Raw genomic sequence first — 25393 nt, forward strand, 5'->3', positions numbered from 1 at the left:
TTTGCTTGGGATGTGGAACATCAACATAGTGTAGACAGGATGACAGCTATATAGGACTTGGCAAGTAAAATTTTACTTGCTAGAGACAATCAATGCCCCTTACATGAGGCTGGCTTACTATGAACTCGATCTATAATGTTCCCTTTCCATAAGGGCTTGAAAATTGAAAAGAATTACATTGATCTCTTCTCCACGGTGGGGAGCAACTAACTTGTGTCTAGCTACTGTTCCTGCCTCATGTTGCTCTTTGTTTAACTTTTTCTTGGACAATGTTTGGTGCTTCTATTGTTGGCTGTTTTGTTTTATTATACATTGGCAATCCCTTAGACCCTCTTTGTGGTCTCTTGCTGGACATTAATAAATTTATCTTATCTATTCTTAAAGTGAATTATTATTTTTAATATCACTTACGTAATTTATAAGGTATAGATAAAGAGAATAGATATGTTAATTAGGTCACTTAGAGGAATATGTTCATATCAATATCACTACTATGACTAATATGGCTAACTTGAATATGCAAGATGATCTTGATAGTTCTTTGATTTGACACTAGGAATTATGCTTCAGTATTGTCCTATGATCATTTATCTCCCTCCACTAGTTATCTTTCATTGTTACATGATAGATATCCTACTCTTCTATTTATATAAATTTTTATTTGTAATCAATTCTCCATGTAATATTCTCGTCATAAAATAAATAATTGATCAAACCTTTGTTAGTAGGCTGATTGATTTAATATATCTCGGACCCATTTTTATTTAATTGTTTTCGTAGGTTAGGTGTGTCCGTCGGCTATGTCTGTATACCCTTGGAATGGTTTCCCTGACGAGTATTTAAGCATAGCATGTAGGTAGTAGTAAAATAATCAAAAGATTATTTTATGTATTGAATAAAAACAATGAATAGTTACAACGAGCTTACAAGCTCATATATGCAAAACGGATATACAGAAAATAGCAACTAACAAAAAATAGAAACTATCTAGATATGATAGGTAGAGCATTATTAGAAATATTTTAATACCCTCCCATAATTCTTAATCTATCAATAACACCAATAGCCTCCTTGAATTTTACAAATTTATCAAAACTGAGAGACTCGGTGAAGATATCAGCAGACTGCTCTAAAGTGGGAATATACAACAACTGAATAGATTTGTCTTCAACCAGCTGACGAATGTAATGACAATGTGTTTCGACATGCTTGGTTCATTTATGGAAGACCAGATACTTTGCCAGTTTGAGTACTCCCTTATTATCACAGAATATAGGAGTTGGTCCTAATCGAGGAACATGCATATCTGCAAGCATCCGCCGAAGCCAAACTGCCTCACAAGCTATCTTAACTGTTCCCCGATACTCTGCTTCAGTCGAAGATAGGGCCAGCACTTGTTGCTTCTTACTAGTCCATGTCACAGCGTGAAAGATCCCTGATAGATGCCATTGCTGATCTGCTATAGTTTTTAAATTAATAAACTATATTTTCCTGTGATTTCTTTGATGGTCTTTGAGAATAGATAGAAGTTGCAGAAGGTTTTGTTTTTGTTTTGTGTTTTTTGATCGTTTTCACAATAGTAATGAATAATGAACAATAAACATTAGAGGAGACTGAAAATAAATAAGAACATAGAGCCAAATCAGAATTGCTATAAATCGTACCATGCAGATTTCTGATTTATAAAGCCAAATAATAAATCCAATGCAGTTCCAAGGAGCTTACATCCAGCAATGATGCCAAACTGCTGCAAATGGTAGCCGTAAGACTGCAAGGAATCACGTCCCAGCTGAAAGAATCAATCTTTAACGCTGAAATCATAAATCTGCAACCTGAATCCACAATAAAGAATGGTGTACTCTATCCCTGATAGCAATGCACACTGTCTGAAGAATCCAATGCCAATAACTGCTGAGGGCTACGTCCCAGCCAATCCAGAACCTGGGGTTTGCATCCCAGATGAAGAATTGCTCTCTCAGAGCCAATTCACAAAAACAGGTTTTCCAATATGCAAAAGATGATCTTAGAATGAAGCTTCCATCTCCTTATAACCCCCTCTCAATTGCAAATTGAACCCTAAGTGTCTCCAAGTGGCATTGTGTAGTGAAAATGTTATAATTTCTTATTTTAAAGTGGTCATGTTACTAGAAAATGACCTTTTTCCTCATAGATAGAATTCCATTCACTGAAATGCCCTGAGACCAAAGAGAAAGATTTAGAGAATTTTGAGACCTTTCCAACGAGCTATCACACCATAGGATGCGCATCCAGATGAGGCCAAAAAACCCCTTATTACTCCAAAATGGCTAAAACTTAACCTTATTTAATTTATTTAATCACCAACTTAGGAAATATTTAAATATATTAAAATATTTTCCAAATGGTCCCAAAAGGCCCAAAATGACCAATTAAACACGAATCTGACCTTGTCACCTATCTGTGACTGATGCCGAACAAGATGGGTCAACTGGTAGTCCATCCCTAAAATTTAGGGATGCTCCTAAAAAGTAGGAGATTGCCCCAATCAACCAAAATTGAGTCCCAATGAATCTCCCCTACTGTGTGCACCTCTGAGAGAATTGTCACTGTACTGGGAGTTTCTCCTAAAAAAGAGGAATGCCTCCTAAAAAATAGGAGATGCACTCTAAGTCTCCAAAATGTTCACCGAGGTCTCCAAATGCCTCCTAGACCATTCCTAGTCAATCCCTACAAATTAGGAATCCCTCCTAAATTGTAGGAAACTGTTGTCTACTGCTCCAAAGTACTTGGGAATCTCATGAATGACTCTCAAAGCCCTTGGGTTGGTTCCCTATATGCTCTGCTGGCCTATGGGAACTAGATAATAGACCAACCTTGCTAGAAATGTTGTCACTAAGGAGGGGCAAAAATTGGGGACATGACACAGCGACAGATCCTAAATTAAACACATATCCGGCAGTAGATTTACGATCATCAACAAAGCTTGCCCAATCTGAATTTGTGTAGCCACATAGTGTAGAATCAGACTTCTGATTGTATAGAAGACCATAATCAAGAGTACCACTCACATAACGCAGGACATGCTTTGCAGCTGTCCAATGATCAATCTTGTGTGCTGTCATAAAGTGGGAGACATAGCTTACAACAAAACTGATATTAGGTCTGGTGGCAGTAAGAAAAATGAGACTACCCACTAGTTGTCTAAACAAGGATTCATCTACAACAAGTGAATCAGATTGAGCATATAATTTGAGCCCGAGTTCCGTAGGAGTGAGGGTAGGTTTGCAATCCTACATTCTGAACCTATCCAGAAGACTTCTAGCATACTTGGACTAAGAAAGAAAGATACTATGTTCAGTTTGACAAACTTCAATTCCGAGACAATAGTGCAAGAGTCCCAAATTTGTCATCTCAAAAGTGCTGCACAAATCCTGTTTGATTTCTGCAATCAAATGTGCTGAACTTCCAGTGATGATCAAATCATTCACATAAGCAATGATAAACAAGACATCATCACCTACATGTTTGATATATAGGTTTGAATCCGATGGACTCCTTTGGAAACCATGGTTTGTTAAATATTTGCCAATTTTCATGTACCAAGCCCGAGGAGCTTGTTTCAGACCATAGAGAGCTTTGACAAGTTTACGGACTTTGTGTTCTTGACCAACAACCTTAAATTCAGAAGGTTGTGAATTGTAGACCTCTTCCTGTAAGTCACTATTCAAAAAAGCACTCTTGACATCCATCTAATGAGCTTTGCAACCGAATTGAGCTGCTAAAGCAAGAACAAGCTGTATGGTACTCATTTTAGCTGTAGGAGCAAAAGTCTCCTCATAGTCAATACCTTCCCTTTGTGAGAACCCTTGAGCAATGAGATGAGGTTTATACTTGTCTAAGGTGCCATCAACTTTATATTTAACCTTGTATACCCATTTGCAGCTAACGAGCTTCTTCCCTGCAAGAAGATAAAAAAGAACCTAAGTTAGATTTTTCTGAATGCTCTGAAGTTCTGCTTCATAGCCTGTTCCCATTTAGGAATATCTTTAGCCTCAGAGTAAGTCTAGGGCTCATAAACACTATGAATGTTAACCATAAGAGAAAAATTAACTATTTGTTGGCACTTATTTCGAGAAGCTCTACCTTCGATGAGCTCATCATCCTTTACATCACTAATAGTTTTAACCCACCATTTGGATCGAAGAGTACAAGAGCTGATCTCTGAAGGAGTTGGGTTAGGAGCAACAACAGGAGGAGGATCATTCTCAGGAGCTTGAATAGAATCAACATCAGGTGTCCTAGGATAGGCATTATTTGTATCATTCTGCCCATCAGATGGTGCTAAAGGAAGGGGAACACTATGAGGCTGTTCCTTAGAACATTGCTCAGAAGAGGACAAAAACGGTCCTTGAGTCTTATCAAAAACAACATCACAACTAAAGATAAGATGATCAGTGTCGATATCTATCAATTTGTAGGCCTTATGGTTGTCACTATACCTTGTTAGCATGAGTCTCTGAGTCTTGGAATCTAATTTGGAATGTTTAGCATTAGGAATCCAGACATAGGCAAGAGAGCCAAAAATCTTCAGGTGGCTGATCATGGGCTAACGACCAAACCACAATTCTTTGGGAGTTTTGTTCTTGACAGCCTGAGTAGGAGAACGATTCAGAAGGTAAACAATAGTAAAGACTACTTCTGCCCAATACTTATTAGGAACACTCCTGTGTTGTAACATGGAATGAGCCATCTCAACAATTGTACGATTGTGACGCTCAACAACACTATTTTGCTGAGGAGTGTAAGGCGTGGTGAATTGGCGCTTGATGCCATGTTCAACACAAAAATCAGAGAATGCACGAGAACAAAATTCCCCCCCATTATTTGTTCTAAGAGAAACGATACTATAGCCAGACTCATTTTCAACTCACAACTTAAAATTCTGAAATGTACTAAGTGCATCTGATTTTTGTTTAAGAAAGTACACCCACATTTTTCTACTAAAATCATTAACAATAAGCAAAAAAAATTTGCAACTAGTAACTAAGGATGTATTCATGGGACCACAAATATTAGCATGAAGTAATTGAAGTACCTGAGATGCATGCCAAGAATCTCCATCTTTGAAAGGAGTCTGATGTTGTTTGCTAGCTTGACAGGCGTCACATCCTCCAAGATGATGTGACTGAATCAGAGGTAGTCCAGAAACAAGTTCCTCTCGGGATAGTTGAGAGAGATATTGGAGGTTGAGATGTCCATATCTCTAATGCCACAAAGTGCTGAGAGATAAATCACGAGCTGCCATAGCTATTTCAGGAGAATCACCAGTGTCAGTAAGCCGATGTAGGCCATGATTCTAGGCCAATAGCAATAGTAAGACGAGTCTCTCGATCAATAACGGAGCATTTGTGGGCGCTAAACACCACATCCAATTGAGGGGAATTTCTCATGATCTGACTCATAGAGAGAAGACTAAGTGCCATACCAGGAACATAGCAGACATTGAGAAAGATGAGTTGACATCCACCAGACTGTATCTGAACATTTCCTTTGCCAATAATTTTGAACTCCTCTCCTTCGCCAAACACAACTGAATCGCTGTATGGATAGAAATCTGTAGACCAGCCACGCCAATGAGAGAAATGATGTGAGGCACCAGAGTCAATTTACCAAGCAGAGGATCGGGCTGAATCGGAAGGGCTTTTAGCCATAAAAGCATAGAACACAGACTCCTTTGTCTTAGAATGTTCAACAACATTGGCCTGCTGAGTGGACGCTCACAGCTTCTTTTGTTCGTAAGTGAGTCACTGACGACAATCTTTTTTAATGTGGCTGTACTTACGATAGTAATGATATTGAACACTCTTCTGCTGAAAATTGCTTAAGGATTGATGGGAACTACCCTGTGGAGATGACTGAGATGGCTGAAACTTAGCTGCAAAGGTTTGTTCTGATGAGGGTGAGGAAGCACGATTGCCAAACTGCTACTTCTAGGGATCCAGCTGTAGGAGTTTGGTGCACAACTCTGGAAATTTTAGATCAACATTAGTTGAGGTAATGTTGAGAGTCTTTATGAAATGCTCATAAGATGTTGGCAAGCTTTTCAGGGTGATAACTACCATATCTTCTTCCTCCATTGTCCGACCAATGGCTTCAAGCAGATCACAAATATCCTTAATCTTCGTGAGATGTTCCTGTAAGGACGTATTTCATCCATCATAATGGAAAACTACTGATTCTTCAGAAAGAATGCTCAACTCTTGTCGGATACTTCGTGCAGCTCCTTTAAATATTTCCAGATGTCTACAGGCAACTTGCCAGAGGGAATCTAAGGTCACTGATCATCTGTGACGGAGAGCTTGAGAAGCATAATAGCTTCACGATTTTGATCATCAAACTTATCTTGATCTGGTGTAACAAAGGTCCCACCAGGTTTGCTAGTGGGGACAGGATCAGTTTCTGTGCCTAGAACAAGTGCATCCAAACAATGATACTCGAAGATGGTTAACATGCGTTGCTTCTAGTGGTTATAATTGTTGCCATTAAACCGTTGACTGTTTTCCAATATTAGGTTGGTCAAGGATGCCATTTGCATGAATTTTGAGGCAATGTTTAGGTTGACCTAGAAAAGATGACAAGTACCCAAAAGAGTAGACGGAAAACCCAGAAGAAATCTACAGTCATAATGGAAATCCACCGGACCACAAGTCGAGGCATGAAAAACGAGGTACCCAGAAAATTCTGACAAAGACCCAGATGAGGTCTTGAAAAGCCCACCAAAAAGATGAAATCAAAAAAACTTTCAGACCCCGTAAAATAGGGTTTCAAGAAAAATATCAGTCGGCGGCTTGAAAGGTCAAAGTTGCAAAAATAAATGGCGGATTGAAGGTATTTGTCTTGACGTCTCTGCAACATATAGGTTAGGTTGTGATTGGTGTCTATACATGTGACTAGACCAAGAAAGGAAGGTTATAAAAAATGCTGAGCCGTTTGAAACTGAGTTGTAGATCTCCAAAAAAAACTTTGCCAAACACAAAAACCCATCGCAGAAGTAAATACCAGTCACAAGCATAGACCAAAGATTCGCCATTTGTAACTGAGCCACAGATTACCAAGGAAAAAAACGTGATTTGATTTACAGTCATCCAAACCCTATCTTGAACTAGGTATAACAAAGCAAAATTATTTAGGAAAAAATAATTTCAAAAACCAGGTTCAGATAATTTCAATAAGAAATTATTATTTTCAAAGAAAATTTAACCGAAGATTATTTTATGTATTGAATAAAAACAATGAATAATTACAAGCTTACAGGCTCATATATACAAAATGGATATACAGAAAATAACAACGAACAAAAAATAGAAACTATCTACATATGATAGATAGAGCATTATTAGAAATATTCTAATAAGTAGTTGGTATGCTATTTGGCACATATCTTTGTACTGTGGATTCTTGTTGGAGTTAAGTATCATTCGCCATTTCAGAAGTGAAAGATCTTCCCTACTTGGCTTTCTTTGGTTTCGATGGACTTCAACCCTCACCCTACTCCATCTGTGTATTACTTTGATTTGGATTTGGTAAATCGAGAATACCAATTTGGTCTGGAACATATATATCTATCTATGATTATCTCAATATATTTTGGTTTTGTAAACTTTTTTAATTCATTCTAGAGGACTGAGCATTGGTGAATTTGAAGAACAAACCATATTGCACTTTGCAAGGATTATAAGGCCTTCCTAGACATGCCTCCATCACCGTACGACCTCCTCTCTCTCTCCCTGAACACATCACCGCCAACAACATACTACCTCCTCTTCCCCCTTACCGTACGACCCCTCAACCCATAACTATACGACCTCTCTGCTACATCTGTACGGGTCTCTAGACACAACTATACAACCTCTCTGCTATAAGCGTACGGACCTCCTAGACACAGCTGTACGACCTCTTTGCTACAACCATATGAACTCTCAGACAACCGTACAGCTTAGTCACTCCCCCAACCGTACACTACCTCCAGGTTAAGATCCCCTTTGGATCGAGTTCCCCTTCAAGTAGAGATCCCCTTCGGATTGAGATTCCCTTCGGGTCGAGTTCCACCTTGGATCAAGTTCCCTCTTGGACCAGATTCCCTTTGGATTGAGTTCCCATTTGGGTCGAGTTTCCTTTCAGACCTGAGATCTCCTTAGGAACGAGTTCCCCTTCGGATCGAGATCCCCTCTGGGTCGAGATTCTATACGGCCTGAGTTACCCTTCGGATCGAGATCCCCTTCGAATGAAGATTCCCTTCAGATCAAGTTCCCCTTCGGATCAATTTCCCCTTCAGAATGAGATTCCCTTCGGATCAAGATCCCCTTTAGATTGAGGTTCCCTTTAGATTGAGATTGCTTCTGGATAGAGATCCCCTTAAGGTTGAGATTGCCTCCGAACAAAGAACCCCCTTTAGGATGAAATCCTTTCTAGGGTGATATTTCGGGTCGAGATCGCCTTTAGGCTGAGATCACCTTCGAATCATTACAGTAATATCAGGGTTAACCATCTTGCCAGCTTGTGGACAGTGAATGAGAGTTTATAGTTGGAAGAGAAAAAGATCCCATTTGGTTGATAGAATGGCGGAACAAAAACCCACTACTACCAAACTCATGGCGCTACTAAGAGATCTTTCGAGGAATCAGGCACATATCAATGATAGTTAGTGACTTATGGAAGAAACTCTTAGGAAATTGGTATACAATAAAATATCCGATGAACAAAATGGTCACAGCATGAACTCGGTGTCGGGTAAGGCAAACCCTCATCCAGGATGCTCTCTACATTCCATGTCGTCTTTCCCTCTATGAAGGAAGGTACCACATGGGGGAAAGAAGACAACCTTTGAGGAAGTTAAAGGAGAGTTGAGAGAAGACTGGAAGAATGCAAATTTGAAGGAGGATATATCTTACAAAGATTACGAAGAACTAAGAATGAGATATTCCAGAGGCAAAAATTGAAGATATTTTAACAATGAGCTTAGGAGAAAGTTGAGTAAGGTAAATCTGTCACCATTTGACAGATCCGGATCCATATCTGCTTGAGCATGGGTAATGAAGACCAATACTTACTTCCAATTTAATCTAATGCTAGAAGAAGAAGTAATTAAACTTGCAGCACTACACTTGGAAGGAGTGGCGCATGAAAGGTGGCATCATGGTTCCATCACACTGGGGCATGACCAAATAAATACTTAAGCGGAATTCACTGAAACATTGATAGATTGGTTCGATGATAAAAATTCAGAACTTAATTTCAAAGCATTGGCACAATTGAGCCACACTAGATTGGTTGACCACTACATAACGAAATTTTAGAGACTATGTTTTGGTTACAGACATTTTCGAAAGGTGACAGATAGTGCTCTTCATGGACGGACTAAATGAACCATTGAAAGATTGTGTAAAAGTTTCAATCCTGCCACCCTTTCGAAGGTTATAAAGGAAGCGTGGAGCATGGCATCATCATCGCCATCATCCTCTCGAGGTTATGCAGTTTTCCCCAAGGACGAAGATAACAAACCTTTGCCAAAGAAACCTTTGTTGGACGAAGCCACTAGACACGAGCTACGAAGGAACAAATTATGCTTCAATTTCAAGAGACCATGGGAGCCTGGGAACAGATGCCTCGGTAAAAGAAAAATACACTACATTGAAGTTGTATCCGATGATCAGGATGATTAGGAGAATCTATCTATTGAAGACAACCATCACACGAGGACACCAAAATGGTTAACCTGAACCATATGGAGAGAATCGCTGCTTTGGTACGAGGTGGAGGAGCCATTGCCTTAGTAGGGAGTTCAAGGTGTACGGTGTTTGGTGTACATGGAGCCCTTCAAGGATAGAGGGTCATCATGATGCTCGATAGAGGAGCCAGTCAAAAATTCATAAACTCGTCTTTGGTGAAACGAAGAGTTCTACCTACTGAGACACACGTAGGATTCCAGGTCAAGGTCGTTGGAGGGACCCTTCTACCCTATCCAAACCTCGTTCCCCAACTAAGTATCACCATGGCTAACCACATTGTGACAGAGCATTTCTTTATAATGGACCTACATGATATGGAGGTCATTCTAGGCATATAGTGGATGGAGACACTTGTCGAATACACTCAGAGTTTCAAACGAATGGACTTCACTTTTATTGTCAATGGGAAGAAGGTTGTTCTTTGTAGAATGGCCAATAAGGGATCGAAGGAAGTTTCGATACAGGGGATGAACACAATCTTTCAAAATGATGACATTGCATGGGATGCACACTGTTTTGTTTCGGCAGAACTCGTAAAAGGACAACAGACACCTCACCTAGATGACAACATCCAGAATATCTTGAGTGCTCATGATCAAGTTTTTATAGACATTCCTCCTGGCATACCTCCCCATCGTGTGTTTGAGCATACCATCGAACTGGAAGCAGGTGCCAAACCATCCATAACCACACCCTAGCACCATTCCAAGAAATTTAAAGATGAGATCGAAAAGAAAATTCAGGAATTGCTTGAGAAAGGATGGATTATTCCCAGATCTAGGCCTTTTGCATCTTCAGTAGTTTGAAAAGGACAGAACGATGAGCATGTCTGTGGACTACTGTGTGTTGAACAAAAAGACGATAAAAAATAGATATCCTATTCCCAGGATCAATGAATTGTTGGATGAATTACATGGCGCAATTTGTTTTTCAAAAATAGATCTCCATTCTGGATACCATCAGATCCGTATGAGTGAAGAAGACGTAGAGAAGATGGCTTTTCGTTATCACTATGGGCATTATGAGTTCTTGGTCATGCCATTCGAATTAGCGAATGCACCTGCTACATTCCAGACATGCATGAATCGCATCTTAAACAAACAATTGCGTAAGTACTTACTAGTATTCTTTGATGATATCCTTATTTATAGCAAGATGTGGAAGTACACTTGAAGCATCTGGGTGAAGTCTTTAAGATCATGAAGGCTCAATCCTTGTTCGCCAAGCAATCCAAGTGTGAATTCGGGATGACAGATTTATTGGGGCATGTTGTTAGTAAATATGGAGTATAAGTTCATCAGGAGAAGATTCAGGCTATCCTCGATTGCCTCCCCCCCCACTAAACAAATCACTCTTTGAGTTGTGAGGGTTTCTTGGACTGTGCAGTTGTTATCAAAGGTTTGTAAAGGGATTCTCTCAGCTCAGCACACCAGTAACAGATCTAACAAAAAAGGGCTGCTTCTAGTGGATTGAAAAGAAACAAGAAACTTTTGATAAGTTGAAAGAAGTAATGAGCACTTGCCTAGTACTCGCCTTACCTAACTTCACTCAACCATTCATTCTGAAGTGTGACGCATCTAGAGAAGGCATTGGCATGGTACTGATGCAAGATAGACACTGCATAGCTTATGAGAGTTAGAAGCTTACACAAGCACAACGTCTCTATTCCATTTATGACAAAGATATGTTAGCCATTGTACATGCATTGACCAACTTTCGACAATATCTGGTGGGTGTCAAGTTTATGATCCGTATGGATCATAATAGCTTGAGATATTTTCTGGAGCAACGAGACTTGAACGAGAGGCAACATAAATGGGTAAGCAAGGTTCAGGCTTCTGATTTCGACATTGAATATGTGAAGGGAACGAACAATGTGGTCGTTGATGCCTTGTCCAGGAAACCCGCCATCTGCTTACTAACTTAGATTTCAGCTTACTGGAAAGCACATTTGTTTGTAAAATATTCTAAAAACACATTTGCCTGTGAGCTAATGGACGACAACACTTAGGATGATCGGTACAAAGTGGTGGATGACATCATTTACTATAAGAACCAAATATACTTAGCGCCTGAATCCAAACTGAAGCAAAAAATCTTGAAGTAGATACCTGCCTCAACCTTGGCTGGACGCCCAGGTTTCCTCAAAACTTACTGACAACTCAAGGAGAGGTTTTTATGGAAAGGCCTTAAAGGAGATGTATTGTAGTATGTAAGAGAGTGTGCAGTCTGCTAGCAAAACAAATCCGCACTTGCTCTACCCGTTGGGTTACTACAACCTTTGCCTATACCAGAACAAAAGTGGGAAATTATCTCGATGGACTTCCCAAGATGAACAAAAAGGATTTTATCTTCGTGATAGTTGACAAACTAACGTAGTATGCACACTTCTTCGCCATCTCTTTAGATTTTGATGCCGCACAAGTAGTTGAATAATTTTTCAGAGAAGTCTTTCGTCGGCACGGGTTACCCCAAAACATTGTTAGTGATTGGGATGGTCGATTTATCAGTTTTTTCTAGATAGAATTGTTTCGGTTGGCAGGAACAAAATTGTTGCCAAGTACTAGCTACTACCCTCAAACGCATAGATAGGTGGGGATTGCCAACAAGTGGCTAGAAGGCTACCTTCAGAACTACATTTCAGCACAACAATAGGCATGGGTCAAATGGATGCATCTGTTGGAATATTGTTACAACACCACTTACCACATGTCCGTTGAGATGGAACCCTTCAAAGCACTATACGGGTATGAACCCCTTTCATTTGTCAACATGGTGTTAGGTGATAGTTGCGCAACAAGGGCTAGGGACTGGCTTTAGGAAGGGCAAGACACTAAAAGATCCCAAAAGGATCCTTTCACTGAACTTCTATAAGTTTTGATTAAACTAATAAATTTTCCTGTGCTTTCCTTATGGTCTTAGAGAATTCGATAGAAATTGTAGAAGGATTGTTTCTTCCTTTTTGTATTTTCCAGATATAATTAAAACAATTATTAACAACAACAGCAAATAATATAATATTCAGTCAACCAGAATAGCTACAAATCGTACTAGGCAATATATGTAATTAGTATGCCAGCAAAAGTGTTTACAAACAAAAAATAATGGCGCCAGCTGCAAGAATGGACCAGCCACGTACCAAAAGGGCAGAGATGGCTGATGTAATCCAACCAACAAATCATGTGGCAACTGAAAAGTAGTTGTGTGACTGCTGTAGTCACGCTAAGGCAGTAAGAAGATCCAAACGTGCCAAACAAAGCCCTCAACCTGCAATGCACAAGCACCCCAAAATGCTGAACTTATCAATCTCTGTCAATTGCTGAAAGAATATTGTAGAATGCTGCTGCAATCATCTATTAGGGTTTGCATCCCAATAGCCAGGCTCTAGGGTTTGCATCCCAGACCTCTAGAATCGCTCCTCAGAGAAAAATTGCCAATACTAAGAATAAAGATGTAAAAGATAATGAAATAATGAGCCAACATCTCCTTTTATCTTCCTTTCAAAGCCAATCAAACCCTAAAGGGAGAATATGCCTTTCCCTCTATTATAAAATGACATTTTCTCAATTAAAAGGCCTTTATATATAGGAAAAACACCCGTTTCCTCAAATAACATAACTCTAGGTGCCTGCAGGTCTCTGGATGATGAAAATAAGTTATAATAATTGAAGACCTTTTCCAAGGAGTTATAACACATAGGCTTGCCTGACCCGATGAAGCCAAAAACCCCTTATTACTCCAAATTAGCTATATAAATCATAGTAATGAGACTCGCCGCGAGTCGAGTGAGTCGTTTGAGTCAGCGAGTGAAGTTACCTCAGTGGGGTCAAAATGACTTGTGACCCTGGCTCTTCAGGTTGACTCGGTTGACTCAGCTAACTCTCCTAGGTGACTTGGCTGACTCATCTGACTCGGGTGATTTTTAATTTTTTTGCCTTTGTAGTTACGTAATCAATGTATGTTACGTATGTGATCAAATTACCTTCTATTTTATGATCTTATTGTGTCTTTAATCTTTATTCAAGAATGGGTGCATGGAATTAATATAAATCCAATTTTTTTGCTAAATTTCAAAGGTTTTATTATTTTGTCAAGTCATTGTCGAGTCACGGGCAAGTCTGAGCTGGGTCACGAGTCAAGTTACCCTTGCCGAGTCCGAGCCAGGTCCGAGTCTCGTTACTTTGATATAAATAGCTCTATTTTAATTTATTTAAATGCAAACTTAGAATATTTCTTTTTATTCAACTCGAAAGCAAAACCAACCAAATAAGTAGTGAACAGATCCTATCACTTATCTGTGACTGATGCCAGGCAATGTGGGCCAACTGGCAGTCCCATCCCTAAAAACTAGGGATGCTCCTAGAAACTAGGGAATATACCCTATCACCCTAAAATTGAAACCATATACTAGTCCCGAGGAGCCTCAATTCTGATCACTACCACAACCTCCTAGGTTTTAGGAAAATCCCTAAAATTGAGCAACTGCCCTGACGAGCTCTTAGACTGATTGTAGAACCAACTTTGGCCACTAAGTATCCCGTATGAGTCTGTATCCACCACTGCTAGCATACTAGACTTCAATAATAGGCCAACTCTCATGACCCTGAGGCTAGGAGTGATGAATCCGAGTCTAATGATGAAGATTATGTGGGTGTGGATGAGGATGAGGATGCCCTTGAGGTTTAGCCTCGAACACAGGGAGAGTGGATGGCTCTAGAGTCTTCCATGACTTATCTTAGACGTATTCTTAGGAGGGCATAGGCTACTATGAGCCTTAGTCTTCTACATTTTAGCTAATATTTTGATATATGTTTTGAACTTCTGTTTCCATGGATTTCATTTATTGTAGATATTTGATAGTGACACTATGTTTAACTTTATATCATGTTATTTAGTATTTTTCCTTCAAAAATTCTCTTTTATACTTATGTGATCTATATGCAAAATTGAGTGTGAGTGTTAAGTAGCTTCTATTTATCTCAATTGTTGTGAATTTGATGTTAATTAACTAAATGATGCATGAAGAAATCTTTAAATCCTTAAAAATTTGTGAATTTGATGGGTTTGTGGGTCCTTGTTGAGTCCTGGCTGAGTCTGGTTGCCGAGTTCGAGTTCGAGCCCAATTTTGACTTTCTGAGTCAGAGGCGAGTCCGAGTCGCATAACACTGCTTTTGATTGTACCTTTGTGACAAAAACACATCTTTGCAATTGTGATTTCACATGTTTCTTATGTTTTATACTTTATAAATGTGTCATCATGTTTATAAAGTTTTCAAATCACTGTTTTAACTATTTTGATAATTTATGGAATATATTACATATATTTAAAAGTAATTAAAATTATATAAGTAGAATTTAATTCATTTTTTTTCCTCATATTTTAACTCTTTACAAACTTCATTTGAATTTTATAGTTGCCGAACTCCAATTCAAATTCAAACCTTGTGACTTAGCTGACAACAAAAATTCCTTAAAATTTCATCCCTATTTTTTTGCTAGAATGGGCCAAATGAAGGACTCCTTTATTGATATTGTTTTTGCAAATGTAAATAACAGCCTATGTGGATCTAATCATCTATTAGAAGTAAAGGGAGAAGATCAGAATTCCTTAAAATGGTGTATTACTCTGCTAGTAGGAAATGATCAGTACCTTAAGGAGAATCAATTTGCTGTCCAAGACTGTCTCAACAAACAAGCTGAATTTCTGTAACTTCTGATGCAAGGCTATCATAGCAAGTTATTTTATTCAATCATCTAATCTTTTTAGTGCAATATGCTATTTGTGGCTCTTGTTTTGTTTTTTCAAACATCTGAAGCAATTAATGCATAACTCCAGGTGTAGATATCTTTATACTAGTCGTAGAAAAATGTTTGGTGGAACTTAACATTTTTCCTTTGCAAACACTTATTTTTTTCGCTCAAACATCTGAAACAATTAACAATAACTCTAGTTTTATACATCCTTATCCTATTTGTAGAAAGATATTTGGTGGTACTTAACATTTTTTTCTTTGCAAAACTTTAAGTTTCTCTTTCAATAATGTTTGGAATGTTTAGTAATAATTTTCTGACAATAGAATAACAACTGTTCATTTCATTTCACGTCTCTATTGTTGACAAGGTAACATTCTTGTGGGATTCATACATGGTTGCCTTTGAGAATACAAATGAAACCCGGTCTCAACATTAAAAATTTTCTAATTATATTTATAACTTTTAGCAGTTTCTAACATAAAAAAAGATGTGTTTTTCAACAAAATATCACACCTCGAATGCATCGTTGAAGCACAATCTAATTACAAATAGAAATTCTTTTGACCATTTATCTTTGTCATTTACTATAGGTTGAAATAAATCATGTATTAACAGGTAACTGAAACGAAAAATCTAATGTCTAATTTGTGTGATTTTTCTCAGGGCCTACTTTCTCCTGTATTTGTTGATGGCTCTTCAGTAACTGGATGGCGTATCCACCCAATTTCGTTGATCAACATTAGTCACCTCCATAATATTAATTCTATCAGACACACAACAGAAAGGGAATTTGGAGTGAAGCTATCTATTACTCCAGGTTTAAATAGCAATCCTGGTATGTTCAGTTTCAACATTAATCTAAATTAGTAATTAATAGCCATTCTTCAGTTCAGCTCATCCATACATGAAGATTCAAGCTGACAGAAAATAGAAAGTGACATTTTTATCTGTATTTGCATGCTGTACTCCTGAGAGAAAGTTACCTAACTGAGAATCCCATCAACTTTGGCCAAAGAAGACTGTCATAAGGGACCTATTCATATTGCTATCTCATTAAACAACTTTTTCGAATTAGTAATTCTTTTTTTGTCTAAATGTATCACATTGCTTATGCTCCAATTGATTTGCCACAAGTTACCATTTGAACTTTATGATAGATGGCAGTGTTTCTACATTGGTGGTAATAACCAACATCTGTGTACTATCAACCTGATGATTACCAGTGGTCTGTTGCTTAAAATACTGCACTCGTTGCCTTGTCACCTGGCACGCCAACAATACAAGAATTGTAATGTCCCCTTTTTCTTGAGCATTAGAGTTTGTTTAGTTTACTCTGTCATTGACCCTTGTAGGCTAAGTCTAGTGGATAGAGGGTCTCAGTTGGTCAAGCCAAAGGCTATATCTCCACTTCGAAGGTTAAGTTTTTCGAGGATTACTGTTTGTTTAAGTTAGACTGGCACACTTACTACATATAGGAAGTGTGTATTTTGGCAAAGTCGAGGTTATTATCTTTAGCAAGGCACCTGAACAACTCGTTGACAATACTGAGGTTCAGTATTGTTGACTGGAGAGGCTATTCATAGAATTACTATTTATAGTAAGTTATTGTTGAGGATCTACTATATCTGGTAGGGGCACCCGGATTCGTGGTGTGCATGATGATTGACTCATTTATCAGCTGGCTCAGTTTAAGGGACTTACTATTTATAGTATGTCAATATGTGGTTATTGCTATTTTTGACAGGGTATCTTGGTCTCCAATTCAGGTAGTGAGCACCTAGATTTGGAGTGAGTCCTTAAAAGAATTTAATGATCTATTGCCATATAAGTGGTAGTGGTACAAGTGGTGGCTTCAACATGCTATGACCATACAAATGGTGACAAAATTTCTATGCATAACACTTGTAATTTTGTATAGTGTTTTATGATTCAAGGAATGAGGGACATTTCATATTATACCTTGCATACTAACTTTTTGATGAAATATCACCATCATAACGAAAAATAGAGTTAGAACTCACAGGGGTTCTTACAAGAATTATCAAATAATTACCTAATGATCAATTGTAAAAATCATTGATTTATTAATCATTGTATATGTTCACACCAAAGTAACAAGAATCGGAATCGGATCGAAATCGGCAAGGCCGAATCGAATCGTGAATCGGCAATGAATCGGCGATGAATCGGCAAATTTGAAAAAACCCTTTAAATTTAAAGATTTTAACAATTTAAAACTTATTTCATGCACCCTTTATTGAATATAACTTAAACACACTATAACATCATCAAATAGAAGTTAAAACTTAACATACATAAACATGGAACATAAAATCCATCACATATGTAACTATGTTATCTAAAATGTAAATTGTAGGCTAGCTGAAGTAAATAGAAATCAAATGATCACAATGATTTAAATCATAGAATGTATGTAAGATGATCCATAAGACATCAAATCATAAATGTATGTAAGAATCTAAGATGAAGATCCATGAAAGGTTGAAACATATGTCTATCAATGATTCAGTATCAATATCTGTAAATAAAATATAAAAACAAGGCTCCAGCTCAAGCCTCAGACTCATAGTCATCATCATCATCCTCAACATCATCCTGAAGCTCGGCTGCAGCCTCAGCCTCAGCCTCTGAGTATCCAGTCTGCCTAGTAGCAAGGCGTCTAATGTAGGTCCTAGAGGACTGCCGAGCCATATCTCCCGCATGTAAGATGGGCTCATGAACGTCGCTAGGGCCTGTGCCTGTGCGTGCACGTGTGCGTCTACCAATGCCTGAAGAACGTGCTCTAACTGCCTCAGCCTCTATATCCACCTGGTCAACCCACACACGGTCTTCCTTAGTGAAGACTGGATCCACAACCTCTGTGAGCCACTCTGATTCTGGATCAATCTCCTCTAGAATGATCGGAGAGGAGTCAGTGCCCAAAATCTGTCTGATCCTAAGACGGAGGTTGTAATGAACAAAGACAATATCATTCAACTTCTGCACTGTCAACCTGTTTCTCCTCTTCGAATGGATGTGCTCGAATATGGACCAACTGCGCTCACACCCAGAAGCGCTGCTTGGCTGACTCAGAATACGAATGGCAATTTTTTGAAGTTTTGGGGTTGTGGCCCCAAACATTTGCCACCATCTATCTGCAATAAGGGAAAAATTAAAAATAGAAACAATTAGTCTCATTTACAAATTACAAGTTAACTCTAAAATTACATAATCAACTTTAAGATTAGAATCTAGATTCATGAACATTGAATATATTATTTAATTTTTACCTGGCTGTAGTTTTGTCTGAGCATTTATGGCCATCCTGCTAGAGAAAAGTGGCCTGTCTTTATTGTTGAATTGGTCTAGCTCAACAATCGCAGCAACGCTATCTTCATCGCTACTCAACCTCTGAATCACTGTGTATAAGCCAGTGAGAACCTCCGCATCCGCCTTGAACTGAGGACGGAAACGATATGCCGGATTCAGAAAGTAAGCTGCTGCAGGGATGGGTCGATGGAGCTGATTCTGCCATCTCCTATCGATGATGTCCCAAATAGGGCCATACCTCTCCTGCACTCCTGCATATTGGGCTCTGATGGCCTCCTTGGCCCTATCCATGCCCTCATAAATGTAGCCCATAGAGGGCTTCTCCCCATCAGCAGTTCGTAGCAAAGCTACAAGGGGCTCAATGACCTACATATAAAGTAAAACAAAAAACTTGAGTCAAAACTTAAATATAAAATAATATAACTTAAAGTAAAAGTAAAATACTAAATGTTAAATTGCAATAAATTTACCTGCAGGATTTCTCTAGCGGGTTTCCAAAAACCATCCTCATCAAATATGCAATCCGCCACATCTATCCCTACAGTGGTCGTAGCATAGGAAGAGGAAATCCACTCCCGCCCAACAAACATGCTCCTCAATTCATCCCTTGATGTCAACAAGGACTGCAAGGTGATGAAATTCGAGGCAAACCTCGTGATACCTGGGCGAGCTAACTCTTTGCCTTCTGTGTACTTCCTCATTGTGCTAAGGACAAATGAATGATTATAAATGAATTTGCATATGTTTTTTGCCCTTTCCACACATGACTTGACAAACTCAAGTTTGCCAATTTCCTCCAACATGAGGTCAATGCAATGTGCCGCACAAGGGGACCAAAATATGGTGGGGTGCCTCTCCATCAAAAGTTTACCTACAACAATTTTAAGTCAATTAGAAATTCAAATTTCAAAATTCAAATAAATTTATTTTCAAAACTTGAAAAGTTAAAAGTTTACCTGCAGCAACATAACTTGCTGCATTATCCGTCACCACCTGGATCACATTTTGTTCTCCCACCTCTGCTATGACTTCCTCAATAGCTTCACATAAGTATGTGGCATTTTTTACATGTGCGGAAGCATCAATGGATTTGATGAACATGGTATATCCTACAAGTAACAAAACAACGAATTAGAATATTAAAATTAAATGGATCATCAACAAATTAGCATTCAACAAATCAAAATTTACAATTATGTATGTAGGAAAGTAGAATGATCAATTACCTCCACAGGATACAAGAAAATTGAGGAGTGTTCTATTCCTCCTATCTGTCCAACCATCAGTCATGATGGTGCAACCCTTTGCAATCCACTCCTTTCGGTTCTCCTCGAGCTCAGCCCTCATGTCCTCTATCATCTCATCCAAGAGGTATCCGCTCAACTCAGCCTCAGTTGGGGCTTTAAACCCCGGACCACAAATAGCAACCGCGTCTATCATGTTTTGCCAATAAGGAGCCCTGTCACAAATAAAAATTTAGATGTCAAAGACTCAAATTATAAAACAAGTAAATATAATTAAAGTTTTACTTTTACTTTTAATTTTAACTTTAAAGAAAACAACGAAAAAAGAATCAATTACCTGGCTGCAATAAATGGAATGTTGCAAAAGTACCAAAATTTGCATATCTCCTTTCTGGCAGCATCATGAATTTCCTTGTTCAAACCCATGCCCTCAAGCGTGGGTTGGGAACCAGGAGTAGTGCGGGGCACAAAGTAACTATCCATTATGTTTTTCCGCACTCTAGGCTGCAATAGATTGGTGTGGGACTCTGTCTCAGTATGTGACCGACTAGCACTAGCACGAGCAGAAGAACTAGGATAAAAAGGAAGCCTAGAAGAACCCTCTCCAACACAACCTACAGATGCAGAAGCTGATGCAGATGCAGATGTGGATGCGGCTGCAGATGCGGATGCGGGAACATGGGAGCCAATACCCCTTAACCCTTCAAGTTGCATTTTCCTATTGGCTTTGTCTTTTTCAATTTTTTCTAATGCCATTAAGCAAGTGCGTTTTGCCTCAGGAGTTTGGTGAGTGCAAATTGTAACATTGTGTCCAGGTATAGCAGCAATGTGGTATTTCAATCTATAAATACCCTCAGAAGTTATTTTTTCTTTACAAAAAATACATTTTGTTTGATATTTGGTTCTTCCAGGAAACTCTTCGTTATATTTCCAACATTCAACTTTTCTACCCATTGCGAATTTGCAAAAAATGAAAGCAAAGGCTGCTGCAATAAAAATTTATATGTAAAATATCAAAGTTTGAAGCTAATAAAAGGCTACAAAACAACAAACCCTAGTTTGCAACTTAGTAAAAATAAAGAACATTCAAGATCTAAACTAAAAATCTTGAAAACTATAAAAATTTAACAAAAAATGCATAATACACTAACATGCAAAAAAAAAAAGAGCACTTACCTCTTGCAAATGAGTTGAGGAGTGTTGAGATTGGCTCCCTAATGCTCCCAATGCAATTGATGGCCTCCTCAAATGGATTGCTGATCTCTTTTGTGCTCTTTCTTCTTGCCGGTTAGAAACCTATGGCTTTTCTTTTCTCTTCTTCTCTCTCACTTTTCCTCTCTTCTACTCATGTTAAACAAATAGAAGGCCCTTTAGGGTTATAACAAAGAGAATAGGTAAAAAACAAAGTAAAAAAAACAAGCAATTTTTTTAAATTTTACAACTCTATACTTTATTGGCCGCGGGCGATTCCTGCCGATTTTTCCAGGTGATTCATGCGATTTTTTGCCTGAATCGCCTGAATCGGCGATTCAGGCGATTCACTTGATTCAGGCGATTCACTTGAAGAAATCGGCAATGGCGATTTCCGATTCCAAAAAAATCGCCATTGCTGAATCTAATCGCCGAATCGCCGATTCAGGCGATTTTATGGCGATTCTCGTTACTCTGGTTCACACTCATGAAGGGTTGATTTAGAACATTTTCATGTGCATATGATTTCGTACTTATATATTGCAAAACATTTTAAATGAACCCATTTTGCATTTTGAGAACTCTAAATTAGAGCTTACTTTTGAACATACTTGTATACTAGTATATATATTATTTTTCACAAATATCCAACTTAATTTTTCATTTTTTATTATGATAACCAAATGCATAAATCTATAGGGTTCACATGCAAACAAATGTATTTGCAAGCGCCACCACCTTTATATTATGATGATGAATGTCTCACATATGAACCTCTATACATTATAGTGCCAATTCAAAACTGGTACAAAATTGATGAGGCTCGTATGAGAATTTTTAGTTCATGTATGGAAATGCTTAGTGATTGTTTGAATTAGTTGATCGGTTAAATTAAATCAGGAGCTCAAGCCCTATTTTGGCCACACCGGACTTCTCCAAGACTTTTGATCTTGGTAATACACATCTTGTGTACGAATGGGTGTTGTTCAAGTGCAAATAAGCACCTATTCATCCGTTACAAGATTCAAACAATCTTTGCAAAATTTGAAACCCGCTGTTTAAAATCTACAACAATCAAATAATTTCAATTAACTTTGTTATAAAATCTCGTAATAGGAATTTTTTTCAAGCGTAGTGGTGACTCTTGAATAGAATCATTCGAATCTAGCAAGGGAATGTCTTTTAAATATGAGATTAGAAATTGAATTAGGGTTTTCATCCTCAAAAGATCAAGAAGGAAAACACATGTTCAATTTGACAATTTAGTGGCATAAAATATCTTTAGCATATGACCAAATAAGAGCCCTCAACAATTTTATAGCTTTTGAAGGGAACATAGTAATTTTTTTGATGAATAAGCCTTTACTATTAACTTAAAATATTAAGGTACATATTTACAAAAATAAAGTCGGGGGATACACGATTGCCCCAAAGAGTTAAACAATGACATGCTAGAAGGCTACAAAACTATATATAAAAAGCAAAACCACCTTAGATAGCCAAAGCTATACCAGCTAAGGGAGGTGGGTCATAACTATCATCTTTTTTACCCTATCCATTATTAGGGTCCACAGGTGGGTCGGGTAGAGACCACCCATCATCGGTACTGTCTTTTTCCTCGGTCTTGGGAGGCGAAATGACCAAGGCCAGGCAAGGGAACGACCATTTGGACGAGATGGCATCAGGCCGTGAGGAGTCACTGTTAGGGGGGACCAACCAACAACAAGAGCAATAGGAGACTAGCCAGAGCTGCACAACAAAAGAGAGGCTGAGTGGCGACGCCGACCAGCATTCCCATCGCTAGGAGAGTGACGGGGAGCCTGGGACCAAGCAGTCTGTGTAATGTCCCCTTTTTAGCATTCATAGCATGATGTTGTCGTTAGCCTATTTCCCCACGGTCCCGTAGGCTAACCAGGACATTAAAGGGGCTTAGAGGCCATTTGGCCTAGATAGTTTCAGTTGCATGTCTTTTTGAGGGGTTTTGAGGCAACCTATTTATAGTAAGTCATCTTGGATATGGTCGGACATCCAATGGCAACGGTATGTCGATGGTAATTGTTTAAAATCGGCAAGAAGACTTGTTTATCATTGATAAAATTTGTTATGCATTGATAAAGCTATTTTATAAAGTTAAATTTAAATATTTAACTTTATTAATGCATAGACTATAGTTTGTGGGAAATATTTAAATTAAAAGAGTCCCCTTTATTTTATAACACATTGGAGACATAAGTTACATAAAGGGAGTGATGTTTTATCCCACATTGAGAAAACGAAGGATTGAGCTCTTGTGAGAACACTATAAAAGAAAGGGAAGAGCTTCTTTTTAGTAGGCTTGGAAATATCAAAGAAATTGGAGAATTTTCTGGAGATTATATCTCAATAGTTTGAAGGACGAAATCCCTTCAAGTTGGAAATCTTGACGCTATTGAAAGATATGGTCTTGAGATTCAACATGGTAGCAGTTTGAAAAAAGCAGATACGAAAAAACAGCCTAAAAAAAGAGAAACCGAAAAAGCAGGCGGAAAAAGCAATCCGTAAAAACAGTTCAAAAAGCGGAACCGAAAAAGCAGGTTGAAAAGGCGGGTACGAAAAAGCAGGCCGAAAAAGCAGTTCGAAAAAAGCAAAGCAAAAGGGGCAGCATAGAAGGAGATTATTACAGCCATCTACAACCTGGTTCCTTTATTAGTATTGTTTTTTAGGGGGTTATAAGTTTCAGCTGTAAGTGTGCATTATACCAGCATTATTATTTTGTAATCCATGTAAATGCCAAAAGTCTTGGCCATATTTCATGAGCATTGTATTAGAAATTTCATTGCAAATTAAGAAGATAATAGTTGCTGGTGTCATTTAAGCAATTTAATATCATTATTTATCAGCTAGTTAGTTTGCACACCAACTGTTTGTAAAAATGCCAGTTGGCTGTAGGTGTACATTTCTCATGCTTAGATCATATATATGCACTAAATATTGTCAAAATTTGTAGCACACTTATGTTAGGCCATTGTGTAGTCCATTTGGAGTCTTCTAGCACAAGTTTTTCATTGATGCAAATTGAAAAAGAGTTATTTAAAGCCAACTGAAATCATACATCCCTTGCATGTGAATTGTTTGATGAAATTCCTTGAGCTTTCATCAGCGTTTTTTTGAGGGCAGATTTGAGGTGGGTTATTACAGTGGTATCAGAGCTTGCTTGCAAAGTGTTTGACGAAATGTCAAACAATTGAAGTATAAAGATTTTTTGGTGTTTGAAGAAGTTATAACTTATTGGGGTTATTACAGTCTGGGAGCAACAAGTGAAGAAGCTATGTCTATGCCAATAGCCACAGGGCGGAGTGCGATCAGTAGAAACAAAATCCGATAGAACTTGCCACTTTACATGGGGTGTTATCCTAATGGTTTAGAAGCTCTTGCAGGTGAGCCATCTCAAGCGCTATCTTGTTAGCCTATACTTGGATCTGTATCATCCCATTATTGCATATGCAAGCTTTAGTGTGCATAGATACATTTATATCAAGAAAGTTGTAAGTGAAAAGAACAACATTTCTATCTTTCCATAGAGTGAATAGAGTCTCCATTATGAAAGCATGCCAAATTTGAGTGTATTTGAAGGGGATTCTAGGTGAATCACCCAACAAAATCATATGTCAAGAAAAAGGATGAGGTCAAAATGGTTTGAAAATCTCATTAATCGAGGTCCAATATTGTTGAACTCTTTGACAAAACTAGAATATATGAAGAAAGGTCTTTGGTTGTCCACAAAACATTTCCAATTCTTCCTCCACAGCTTAATAGGTTGAACAGCCAATTTGTGAAGCATGTGAGGAGGCAAGGCAGAAACCAACAAGTCAAAGTTTTGTTGATCAGGGTGAGATAGACGAAATTGAACTAGCATGTCTTCCTATGCTTTATGGCTCGTGGTAGCTCTGGAGAACAAATCTTTGGGTGTCCTGATGCCACATTTATAAAAACGCACAACACTAATACCCTGAACCTTGGTAAGTGGAACCCCTTGCACAGAAAAGAGGGGAGACCACTATATATTATGTCGGTTCAGAGAAATCCCATCACGTAACACATCACCATCCCTATGAAACCACGGTTTAA

At 38.3% G+C, this 25393-nt stretch overlaps 2 protein-coding genes across 10 annotated transcripts in view; one reads left to right on the plus strand and one right to left on the minus strand.

Annotated features, from left to right (window-relative positions):
- The window catches only part of BGAL17 (beta-galactosidase 17), a 271275-nt gene that overhangs the window by 149230 nt on the left and 96652 nt on the right, over window positions 1-25393 (plus strand). For all 9 annotated transcript variants that reach the window (XM_089821450.1, XM_089821424.1, XM_089821433.1 and 6 more), the window contains exon 16: window positions 16185-16356. In XM_089821450.1, the coding sequence (XP_089677576.1) occupies window positions 16185-16356 (172 nt within the window). The remainder of the gene's footprint in view (window positions 1-16184; window positions 16357-25393) is intronic.
- Window positions 16656-20614, minus strand: LOC149576981 (uncharacterized). The gene is made up of 5 exons (XM_089814986.1): window positions 20078-20614; window positions 19808-19960; window positions 19322-19722; window positions 19002-19217; window positions 16656-16784 (listed from the first exon to the last, which is right to left on the minus strand). Exons 1-5 carry the CDS (start codon window positions 20289-20291, stop codon window positions 16656-16658), a joined length of 1113 nt encoding a protein of 370 aa, XP_089671112.1. The 5' UTR covers window positions 20292-20614.

Source organism: Cupressus sempervirens, chromosome 1 (assembly GCF_028749045.1).
Source record: "Cupressus sempervirens isolate cs-2001-9-10 chromosome 1, ASM2874904v1, whole genome shotgun sequence".
Taxonomy (NCBI): Eukaryota; Viridiplantae; Streptophyta; class Pinopsida; order Cupressales; family Cupressaceae; genus Cupressus; species Cupressus sempervirens.

Coding starts and splice junctions, on each gene's coding strand:
- LOC149576981 (XM_089814986.1), bottom strand. CDS start 20,291: ATGATAGACGCGGTTGCTATTTGTGGTCCGGGGTTTAAAGCCCCAACT. Junction 19,961..20,077: donor TTTTCTTGTATCCTGTGGAG/GTAATTGATCAT, acceptor TGTTACTTGTAG/GATATACCATGTTCATCAAA. Junction 19,218..19,321: donor CCGCTAGAGAAATCCTGCAG/GTAAATTTATTG, acceptor CTTTATATGTAG/GTCATTGAGCCCCTTGTAGC.